This window comes from Amphimedon queenslandica, unplaced genomic scaffold (genome assembly GCF_000090795.2).
Source record: "Amphimedon queenslandica unplaced genomic scaffold, v1.1 AMPQUscaffold_13207, whole genome shotgun sequence".
In the NCBI taxonomy this organism is placed as follows: domain Eukaryota; kingdom Metazoa; phylum Porifera; class Demospongiae; order Haplosclerida; family Niphatidae; genus Amphimedon; species Amphimedon queenslandica.
The window spans coordinates 62,883-74,647 of NW_003546557.1; the positions used below are offsets into that span (position 1 = coordinate 62,883).

Here is an 11,765-nt window from a genome sequence, read left to right on the forward strand (position 1 = left end):
TGCTGAAGCTGGTGCTGAAGCTGGTGCTGAAGTTGGTGGTACACTGAAATCAGTGCAAGTAGCATAACAAGAAATAGTTGGAGCTGAAAAGATGAGAAATAAAACTAAGAGTTTCATCCTGTACTAGTTGCAACATATGCAGGTAGAGCAGAAACTGCTTGAAACTGAGAATGAAAGTATAATGAAGTATATATGTACTGTGACTACTGTCATAGAGAAACTGATCATTGATGAATGATGCATAGTAGAGAATGGGCCTTGAATAGTTCAATTATTGTAAGCAATCTTTTTAATATTTTAATAACAACTCTCAATATATACAATAATAATAATAATAACAAGAAGTTACAAATGATTAAAACAGGAAAAGAGTACAAAATTATTTTTATTAATCTTTATTAACTTGCTTGTTCTTTCTCCTCCTCCTTGCTACCAATCGTTGCATATGAACAATCAAAATTATCAACACTACTGCTGTTACCAACTCCACTCACTGTCTCTTCCACCTTAGCAATCCCTTTCCAGCATAAGGAGGGGGTACTGGTGGAGGTGGGTTGGATCCTTTCTTCTTCATCTCAAACAGATCATCTGGTACAGCATATTCATCATTATCATCAGCAGTTGAATGAGTGCAATCTTCATCTACAACAACGTATGAGTATATGTCTATTGAAGGATGGGAGGACTCTTGTTGTTGTTGTTGTTGTTGTGTTTGTTGTTGTTGTTGTTTGTGCAAGCATGAATCATAATCTTTATTTAGTATTTCAGTTTCAATGTTGATGACACTGCAATCAAGGAGATGTAATCATAATTACTATATCTGATGTACCTGTACATGTACATGTATGTATGGATATATGAATGCAAGTATACAATACCTCAATGATCCTATGGGGTTACTCTGTACAGTAACATTAGCTCTTGATCTTCCTAATGCACTATAGAGAAGAGAAAAGGAATGAGCATTGATTGAAGTATTTTGAAGTATTGAAAATTGAATATAAATGTATTGCAAATAATTGATAATTTTGCTTACTATTTTGTTTGTTTTTTTAAGTGGATAATGTACACACAGCTAGTTACCAATACAATGAATGTCAGCAGGTTAGTAGTAGCTAATAGACCAATGCCACCATAATATGGTAGAGTTGAGTTCTGGTCATTTTTAACTGATGATGATGACGTTATTATAACATTGTTTCCAGGAGCACTAGTACTGGGGACTGTGGTAAGCTTGTACACTGAGTATGTGAATTGTAAAGTCTCAGTCACATCACTCCCTTTTATAATACATTTATAAACACCTTCATCACTGCTTGAATTGCACTGAGTAGCCCCAGTACTTGAGCTACATAAACACAACTGATGATTAACTGGGGAAGATAAGTATGAAGGGCTTGCTAGGGTAGGAGATGGCTCAATCCATTCAACAGAAACACTGTTATCAAATATAAAACCATCTCCATCTCCATTATTCATTGATTCCTCTTTTGATGAATTTGCAGGGACACTTCTCATACACCATAATACAGTACTACCATATTTTGGTATTTGTTCACAATCAGCTGAACACTGTGATTCACAGTAATCACAATAATGGACAGTGGACATATTTGATGTATACTCATCATTTTTATTTAAAAAGAAACCTGTACATAACAGAACACACACTTACACAATTGCATTATCACTAATGGCTATTTTTACCTGCTGAAGCTGGTGCTAAAGCCGGTGGTACATTGAAATTATTGCAAGCAGCATAACAAGAGATAGTAGGAACTGAAAAGATGAGAAATAAAACTAAGAGTTTCATCCTATACTAGTTACAACATATGCAGGTAGAGCAGAAACTGCTTAAAACTGAGAATGAAAGTATAATGAAGTATATATGTACTGTCATAGAGAAACTGATCATTGATGAATGATGCATAGTAGAGAATGGACCTTGAATAGTTATTGTAAGCAATCTTTTTAATATTTTAATAACAACTCTCAATATGTACAATAATAATAATAATAATAACAAGAAGTTACAAATGATTAAAACAGGAAAAGAGTACAAAATTATTTTTATTAATCTTTATTAACTTGCTTGTTCTTTCTCCTCCTCCTTGCTACCAATGGTTGCATACAAACAATCAAAATTATCAACACTACTGCTGTTACCAACTCCATTCACTGACTCTTCCACCATAGCAATCCCTTTCCAAGCATAAGGAGGGGGTACTGAAGGTGGTGGGTTAGATCCTTTCCTCTTAACCTCAAACAGATCATCTGGTACAGCATATTCATCATTATCAGCAGTTGAATGATCTTCTTCATCATCTACAGTATACGAGTAAATATCTATTGAAGGATGGGAGGACTCTTGTTGTTGTTGTTGTTGTTGTTGTTGTTGTTGTGTTTGTTGTTGTTGTTGTTTGTGCAAGCATGAATCATAATCTTTATTTAGTATTTCAGTTTCAATGTTGATGACACTGCAATTAAGGAGATGTTATTATAATTACTATATCTGATGTATATGTACATGTACATGCATGCATGTATGGATGTATGAATACAAACATGCAATACCTCAATGATCCTATGGGATTACTCTGTACAGTAACATTAGCTCTTGATCTTCCTAATGCACTATAGAGAAGAGAAAAGGAATGAGCATTGATTGAAGTATTTTGAAGTATTGAAAATTGAATATAAATGTATTGCAAATAATTGATAATTTTGCTTACTACTTTGTTTGTTTTTTTGAGTGTATTATGTACACACAGCTAGTTACCAATACAATGAATGTCAACAGGTTAGTAGTAGCTAATAGACCAATCCCACCATAGTGTAGTAGAGTTGAGTTCTGATCCTTAACTGATGAGGGACATGTTGTTGAACTCAATGAAGATGATGAAACTGAAGTAACTGATGAAAAATTGTTTACCGTTGTTGTTGTTGTTGTTGTTTCTGTTGATAATAAAGTTGTTGTTGATACTTTCATTGTTTGATAAGATGATGATGATGTTATTATATTGTTTCCAGGAGCAGAGGTTGTACTAGTACTGGTTGGGACTGTGATAAGCTTATACACTGAGTATGTGAACTGTAAAGTCTCAGTCACATCACTCCCTTTTATAATACATCTATAAACACCTTCCTCACTGCTTGAATTGCATTGAGTAACCCCAGTATTTAAGCTACATAAACACAACTGATGATTAACTTGGGAAGATAAGTATGGAAGGCTTGCTAGGGTAGGAGATGGCTCAATCCATTCAAAAGAAACACTGTTATCAAATATAATACCATCTTGATCCCTCATTGATTCCTCTTTTGATGAATTTGTAGCGACACTTTTCACGCACCATAATACAGTACTACCATATTTTGGTGTTTGTTCACAATCAGCTGAACACTGTGATTCACAGTGATCACAATGATAAACAGTGAACATATTTGATATATACTCATCATTTTTATTTTAAAAAAAACCTGTACATAACAGAACACACACACAATTGCATTATCACTAATAGCTATATTTACCTGCTGAAGCTGGTGCTGAAGCTGGTGGTACATTAAAATCATTGCAAGCAGCATAACAAGAAATAGTAAGAACTGAAAAAATGAGAAATAAAACTAAGAGTTTCATCCTGTACTAGTTACGACATATGCAGGTAGAGCAGAAACTGCTTGAAACTGAGAGTGAAAGTATAATGAAGTATATATGTACTGTGACTACTGTCATAGAGAAACTGATCATTGATGAATGATGCATAGTAGAGAATGGGCCTTGAATAGATCAATTATTGTAAGCAATCTTTTTAACATTTTAATAACAACACTCAATAGAGACAATAATAATAATAACAAGAAGTTGCAAATGATAAAAACAGAAAAAGAGTACAAAATTAATCTTCATTAACTTGCTTGTTCTTTCTCCTCCTCCTTGCTACCAATGGTTGCATACAAACAATCAAGATTATCAGCACTACTGCTGTTACCAACTCCAGTCACTGTCTCTTCAACCTTAGCAACCCCTTTCCCAGCATAAGGAGGGGGTACTGAAGGTGGTGGGTTAGATCCTTTCCCCTTTATCTCAAACAGATCATCTGGTGTAGCATATTCATCATTATCATTAGCAGTTGAATGATCTTCTTCATCATCCACAGCATACGAGTATATGTCTATTGAAGGATGGGAAGACTCTTGTTGTTGTTGTTGTTGTTGATCTTGTTGTTGTTGTTTGTGCAAGCATGAATCATAATCTTCATTTAGTATTTCAGTTTCAATGTTGATGACACTGCAATCAAGGAGATGTTATCATAATTACTATATCTGATGTATATGTACATGCATAGACATGTGATGTGAATGTATCAATACCTCAATGATCCTATAGGATTACTTTGTACAGTAACATTAGCTCTTGATCTTCCTAATGCACTATAGAGAAGAGAAAAGGAATGAGCATTGATTGAAGTATTTTGAAGTATTGAAAATTGAATATAGATGTATTGCAAATAATTGGTAATGTTGCTTACTATTTTGTTTGTTTTTTTAAGTGGATAATGTACACACAGCTAGTTACCAATACAATCAGTGTCAACAGGTTAGTGGTAGCCAATAGACCAATCCCACCATAATGTGGTATAGTTGAGTTCTGATCCTTAACTGATGAGGGACATGTTGTTGAATTTAATGAAGATGATGAAACTGAAGTAACTGATGAAAAATTGTTTACCGTTGTTGTTGTTGTTGTTTCTGTTGTTGTTTCTGTTGTTGATGATATTGTTGTTCTTGTTGCTATTATTTTTGATGCTGTTGTGGTTTCTTTTGATAACAAAGCTGTTGTTGGTGCTTTCAATGTTTGATAAGAAGATGATGGCGTTATTATAACATAACTATTTCCAGAACAAGTACTTGAACTGGTGAGCTGGTACACTGAGTATGTGAATTGTAAAGTCTCAGTCACATCACTCCCTTTAATAATACATCTATAAACACCTTCATCACTGCTTGAATTGCATTGAGTAGCCCCAGTACTTGAGCTACATAAACACAACTGATGATTAACTTGGGAAGATAAGTATGGAGGGCTTGCTAGGGTAGGAGTTGGCTCAATCCATTCAACAGAAACATTGTCATCAAATTTATAACCATGTACATTCATTGAATCTTCCATTGATGAATTTTTTGGAATACTTCTGATGCACCAAAATCCAGTACTACCACATCTTGATGGTGTTACTTCACAATCAATGGAGCAATGTGGTTCACAGTGATTGCAACGATATATAGTGGACATATTTGATATATACTCATCATTTTTATGCAAGAAGAAACCTGTACATTATGAAATACATTACATATTTGCTAATTATTTTTTTTACCTGCTAAAGTTGGAGGTGAAGCTGGTGATATATTGTCTCCATTGCAAGCAGCATAACAAGAGATAGTAAGAACTGAAAAGATGAGAAATAAAACTGTGAGTTTCATCCTGGATTATCCTAGTTACTATGTACACTGGTAGAGCAGAAGCTGCTTGAAATTGAGAATGAAAGTATAATGAAGTATATATGTGCTGTCATATAGAAACTGATCATTGATGAATGATGCATAATAGAGAATGGACCTTGAATAGTTCAATTATTGTAAGCAATCTTTTTAATATTGTAACAACAACTCTCAATATATACAATAATAATAATAATAATAACAAGAAGTTACAAATGATTAAAACAGGAACAGGGTACAAAATTATTTTTATTAATCTTTATTAACTTGCTTGTTCTTTCTCCTCCTCCTTGCTACCAATTGTTGCATACAAGCAATCAAAATTATCAACACTACTGCTGTTACCAACTCCATTCACTGTCTCTTCCACCATAGCAATCTCTTTACCAGCATAAGGAGGGGGTACTGAAGGTGGTGGGTTGGATCCTTTCCTCTTAATCTCAAACAGATCATCTGGTGTAGCATATTCATCATTATCATCAGCAGTTGAGTGAGTGCAATCTTCATCATCCACAGACAAGTATATATCTATTGAAGGATGGGAGGACTCTTGTTGTTGTTGTTGTTGTTGTTGTTGTTGTTGTCGTTTGTGAGAGCATGAATCATAATCTTCATTTCGTATTTCAGTTTCAATATTTATGACACTACAATCAAGGAGATGTTATCATAACTGACTGTATACACATTACTATATCTACATGTACATGTGTGGACATGTGAGTGTAATACCTCAGTGATCCTATGGGATTACTCTGTAGTACAGTAATGTTAGCTCTCGATCTTCCTAATGCACTATAGAGAATGAAAAGTAATTAAGAGGGAGAAGAAAAAAAAATGAGTATTGATTGAAGTATTTTGAAGTTAAAATTGAGTACATATATTGTAAATAATAATAATAATAATAATAATAATAATAATACTCGTAATGTTGCTTACTATTTTGTTTGTTTTTTTGAGTGTATTATGTACACACAGCCAGTAACTAATACAATGAATGTCACCAGGTTAGTAGTAGCCAATAGACCAATTCCACCATAATATGGTAGAGTTGAGTTCTGATTTGATGAAGGACATGCTGTTGCATGCAATGAACATAAGGAACATAAAGTATCTATTGAAGGAATGTTTGTTATTGTTTTTGTTGTTGTTGTTTCTGTTGATAAAAAAGTTGTTGTTGATGCTCCCATTGTTCGATAAAATGATGATGTTATTATAACATTGCTTGGAGTAGAAGGTTTACCAGTACTGGTGACTGTGGTGAGCTTGTACACTGAGTATGTGAACTGTAAAGTCTCTGTCACACTGCTCCCTTTTACAATACATTTATAGACACCTTCATCATCTCTGCTTGAATTGCATGGACTAGCTCCAGTAGTTAAGCTACATAAGCACAGCTGATGATTAACTTGAGAAGATAAATATTGAGGGCTTGTTTGAGAAGGAGTTGGCTCAATCCATTCAACAGAAACATTGTAATCAAATGTATAGTCATAAGTATTCATTGTTTCCATTGATGAGTTTATTGGGATTCTTCTGATGCACCATAATGCAGTGTTAATGGAGCACTGTGATTCACAGTGATTGCAACGATAGATGGTGGACATATTTGAAATATATTCATCATTTTTATACAAAAAGAAACCTGTACAGTATATAATAGAACACACACAATTTCATTATAATTAACTATATAGTCTTACCTGGTGAAGCCTGTGGTGAAGGAGTATTTAAACTATTGCATGCAGCATAACAAGAGATGGTAAAAAATGACAACATGAGAAATAAAGTTAAGAGTTTCATCCTGGATTATGCTAGTTACTACGCATGCAGGTAGAGCAGAAGCTGCTTGAAATTGAGAATGAAAGTATAATGAAGTATATGTGCTGTCATAGACTGAGAAACTAATCATTGATGAATGATGCATAGTAGAGAATGGACCTTGAATAGTTCAATTATTGTAAGCAATCTTTTTAATATTGTAACAACAACTGTCAATATGGACAATGGACAATAAATTATGTACAAATATGTGTAATAATAATGATGATAATCAAGCGGCAATGTTGTGTAGCATTTGGGGAAAATTATGACAGCACTAAATAATAATACAAAAGACTATGAAAATAAAACTTATGATAATGAAAAGGAAGAGACTGATTAGACATCAGATATACATACACACAAATTGAAACTGAAAGTTAATTGAATGTATACACACACACAAGCAAACTATGTAATATACTATTCATGCTGGAGTTTATTATACTCAGTGTCCTCAGTGGGTTTCTTGAGGAACTTATTAACAGTGGCATAACTATAATCCAATTCTTCTCTTCTCTCTCCCTCTCCTCTCTCTCCNCCTTCTCCTTCTTCTTTGATAGCAGTAGTACTATACCCAGGATTAACCTTAGGTACTATATTAGTAATATAACCAGGATTAGGTGCTGTTACTGCTGTATTAGTAATATACTCAGAGTTGGGTAGAGTAAGATCATGTTGATCATCAAGTGTAGCATAAAGAGGAGGAGGAGGAGGGAGAGGGACATGTGCTTGTTGTAATAAGTCCAGAGGTACTTCATATTGACTGGCTACTCTTACTGGTGGGCGGTGATGATGATGATGATGATCAACTTCATTTTCAACTGAGGAGTATATGTTAGTAGCAGAAGTAATGTTAGTGTTATTGTTACTGGTTGGACTAGTTTCATTGTTGTGGCTATTGATAAGATAACAGTTATTGTGTATCTTCACTAATTTTCATATACCTTGTATCTTCAGTTTGAGGAGAGGTGTTCTGTAAAGATATTGTTTGTTCCCTCTCACTTATGTTACTGCATTAAAATTTTTTTAAATTTCAGCAAAAAATGACATTAAGCACTTACAATCTCTTCTTCTTTCTTTGATTCACCCAGAATAATGAACATAATAGTAGAACAATTAATGTAATGACATTAGTAAATGCAAGTACTCCAATTCCAGCGTAAAGTGATTCTTGTGCAGCTGCAGATTCTTGTGTTGAGGTGGTTTCAGTACTAGGGAATATGGTAACTGTAGAGAATATGGTAACTGCCTGTGTTGAATATAATGTTAATGTAGATACTGGCATACAGGACGTTGGTGAATAAGAATCTGGGAACTAAAGTGAATTTGTGATTAATAAAATTTATGATGCAAAAAATATTTTAACCTTATAAAATAGTTCAAATCCAGTTTGGTTAATTGTGGGATAAGTGTCACAATATGAGTACGTCAACCAGTTAACTGCTGCTTCATTTTTTGAAGTTAAATAAACTATTAAAATGATTAGAAGTTAAATATTTAAAATGCATTAGCAGATACCTTTGAAATATGTATCAACAAAATACGTAACAGAATAATTTGATTCTGGACATGGTGGATACACTATACTGTTGCTTGATACTGAACAATTGTACCACAATTCATTTTGATTAAAAGGCACAATCAATTCTATTAAAGTTGAATAAGTTGATTTTATTGTCTGTATGAAAGGAACCGGCTGCATTTCTTGATCATTAAGTGAACAGTTTATGCTGTTGATTGGCCCATTATTAGCTCTAAAATATAACAAAGTTTCATTCTCTGCCAGACTCAGATGATAATCAGAAAGTGACAATGGCATAGGATAATCTATCAAAATACTACATTATGAGCATGTAGATCTAGTCATAATACAACTTACTAGAGCAAAGATATATTGCAAATAAAAAGTTTCCATCATTAAGGTGGCATACATGTATTCCTTCTTTACTCTCATTACGATTTATAGTGTCAATTTTAGATCCATTATTAAGATTAAAACATTCAATTTGCTGATCCTGGCCACATGGGTTTCCTGACATGTAAATGATTGAGTTATTTGGTAGATTCATTTCAACTGAACACAGATCAATATCTAAAAAAAATTGATGTCTTTTCAAAATAATCTTCAAACCTTCAAATATCTCAGTTGCATAAATCTCTGCAGCAAACGTCAATAGTACAATCACATAATGAAATTTCATCTTCTCTGCTCAGTTTAGAATTAGCTAGTACAAGGTGTGGCATTTAGATCCATAGCACACCCACAACTACAACCAGGAGCTACAACAAATCAGTCTAACTCAAAAGTAACAGAAAACAAAGCATGTATATACTAGTAGTTATTAAATATCTATTCAGTTCAGTTATAATATCATTCATTGTTGGACGGTGTCTATACTCAACTATCAGGCAGCGTTGAACAAGAGACCTAAATGAGGCTCTTCTAATACCATCAATAAGACCTACTCTCTCTTTTGGTAGAGGAATACGTCATGTTATCATCTCTAGAAGGAGGACACCATAACTGAACACATCCATTGAAGGAGAGTGTCCCCTTAAATTTACATATTAAAATCTCGAATATATTTTGAAAAACTGAGTCATGATAATTAAAGAGGACATAGTTTAGTTGTATACAAAATAAAAATCAACAATATATGTACACACAAGCAGTCTGAAGCAGACTATGTATGCTAATCATGCTGGAGTTTATTATACTCAGTGTCCTCAGTGGGTTTCTTGAGGAACTTATTAACAGTGGCATAACTGTAATCCAATTCTTCTCTCCTCTCTCCCTCTCCTCTCTCTCCCCCTTCTCCTTCTTCTTTGATAGCAGTACTGCTATACCCAGGATTAGCCTTAGGTGTTATATTAGTAATATAACCAGGATTAGGTGCTGTTACTGCTGTATTAGTAATATACTCAGGGTTGGGTAGAGTAAGATCATGTTGATCATCAAGAGTAGCATAAAGAGGAGGAGGAGGAGGGAGAGGAACATGTGCTTGTTGTAATAAGTCCAGAGGTACTTCATATTGACTGGCTACTCTTACTGGTGGGCGGTGATGATGATGATGATTATGATCAACCTCATCTTCAACTGAGGAGTATATGTTAGTACCAGAAGTAATGTTAGTGTTATTGTTACTGGTTAGGTTAGTTTCAGTGTTGTGACTATTGATAAGATAACAGTCATTGTATTTCTTTAATAATTTACATATACCTTGTTGCTTCAGTTTGAGGAGATGTGTTTTGTAAGGATATTTGTTCATTTTCTGTTACAATGCTAAAATATAATACTTAAATTTAAGAGTGTTGTAATGATACAAACACTTACAATTTTGATTTTTTCCTCTGGCAGAATATGTAGACACAGCTACTGATTAATGCAATGACTGTCAGTAGGTTAGTAGCTACTAATAAACCAATACCAGTATAATGGGGTACTGTTGATGATGATTGTACTGGGGGTACTAGTGTAGATGCTGATGTTAAAAATGCTGAGGATGTTGACAATGATGAAAAAATATATGATGATGATAATGTTAATGTAGAGCTTAAAAAATCTGGACTTGACATAGAAGAGGTGGTTGAATACTTAATATTTGAAATTAAGGATGAAGAAACAGGGGAGTGCATAGTTTCTGTTAAAATTGTTGTGAATGGAGTTTGAGTAATTGTCATCTGAGTTGAACATATCTCATTACTACTTAAGTTATATATACTATGTGTGAACTGCAATTTATCGCCACCATTTGATTGAATGCACTGATGGACACCTACTACAACACTATTAGCAGCCTGAGAACAACAGTAGCAACAATCAGCAAAGTTATATGTACATAAAAGTAATTCTATTGTCCCTGATGATGGATGAAAATTTATTTGACCTGATTGCCACTCTACAGCTCCGCTATTTGATGCACACAAAAGTTCTGCTATGTTATATGAAGTCAAAAATTCATTGTGAGCAAAAGAATATAAAGTCGATCTGTTTTGGACAATTTCATAGCCAGAATTATCCAAACATGAAGAATTTTTTTTGTACAATTGAAAACCCGCAGTAATGTCTGTGGATCATTGGGAAAATATAATTATAAAGTAAAAAGTTATCTATTTAGATGTACCTAATGGTGGCTGCATATAAAAGGAGCAGCCAGGGCAAGTATTGGCATTCCATGTGCACTGCTGGCCTGTATTAGAAGCATCCACAAAAGCAAAAAATATTATCATCAGCACAAAGGAGAACATTGCTCCAGACATCGGAGCTTAGCTGCAAATTATAGGATGTGCTGTGTGAACACCCAACTCCACCCATAATTTTTTGAAAGGAGTAAAGTAATGCAATTACATGTAGAATTTAATTTCAAAGTTGCTAATGTTAATAGTATCATACATGAACATTAAACGAGTGTCATTTAGTTCAGTTATAATATCATTCA

The 11,765-nt window shown here is 33.8% G+C and overlaps 3 protein-coding genes across 3 annotated transcripts in view; all 3 read right to left on the reverse strand.

Annotated features, from left to right (window-relative positions):
- Positions 1-2,083: 2,083 nt before the first annotated feature.
- On the reverse strand, positions 2,084-3,442 carry LOC109584469 (cell wall integrity and stress response component 3-like). The gene is made up of 3 exons (XM_020000218.1): positions 2,733-3,442; positions 2,575-2,634; positions 2,084-2,477 (listed from the first exon to the last, which is right to left on the reverse strand). The coding sequence occupies exons 1-3, from the start codon at positions 3,440-3,442 to the stop codon at positions 2,084-2,086; spliced, it is 1,164 nt and encodes a 387-aa protein (XP_019855777.1).
- A 4,111-nt stretch (positions 3,443-7,553) lies between these two features.
- On the reverse strand, positions 7,554-9,566 carry LOC109584470 (uncharacterized). The gene is made up of 7 exons (XM_020000219.1): positions 9,458-9,566; positions 9,206-9,418; positions 8,845-9,153; positions 8,693-8,796; positions 8,388-8,641; positions 8,271-8,336; positions 7,554-8,221 (listed from the first exon to the last, which is right to left on the reverse strand). Exons 1-7 carry the CDS (start codon positions 9,525-9,527, stop codon positions 7,747-7,749), a joined length of 1,491 nt encoding a protein of 496 aa, XP_019855778.1. The 5' UTR covers positions 9,528-9,566; the 3' UTR covers positions 7,554-7,746.
- Positions 9,567-9,905: 339 nt separating this feature from the next.
- Positions 9,906-11,765, reverse strand: part of LOC109584477 (uncharacterized) — a 4,895-nt gene continuing 3,035 nt past the window's right edge. Inside the window, exons 7-8 of the mRNA XM_020000227.1 lie at positions 10,547-10,586; positions 9,906-10,497 (exon numbers count right to left, since the gene is read on the reverse strand). Of these exons, the coding sequence (XP_019855786.1) occupies positions 10,020-10,497; positions 10,547-10,586 (518 nt within the window). The 3' untranslated portion in view covers positions 9,906-10,019. The remainder of the gene's footprint in view (positions 10,498-10,546; positions 10,587-11,765) is intronic.

Excerpts from the sequence above, each read along its gene's own strand:
- LOC109584469 (XM_020000218.1), bottom strand. The coding sequence starts at position 3,442 with ATGTTCACTGTTTATCATTGTGATCACTGTGAATCACAGTGTTCAGCT. Across the intron at positions 2,635-2,732 it reads TCAAAAAAACAAACAAAGTA|TGCATTAGGAAGATCAAGAG; the intron begins GTAAGCAAAATT and ends TCTTCTCTATAG. Across the intron at positions 2,478-2,574 it reads AATCCCATAGGATCATTGAG|TGTCATCAACATTGAAACTG; the intron begins GTATTGCATGTT and ends CCTTAATTGCAG.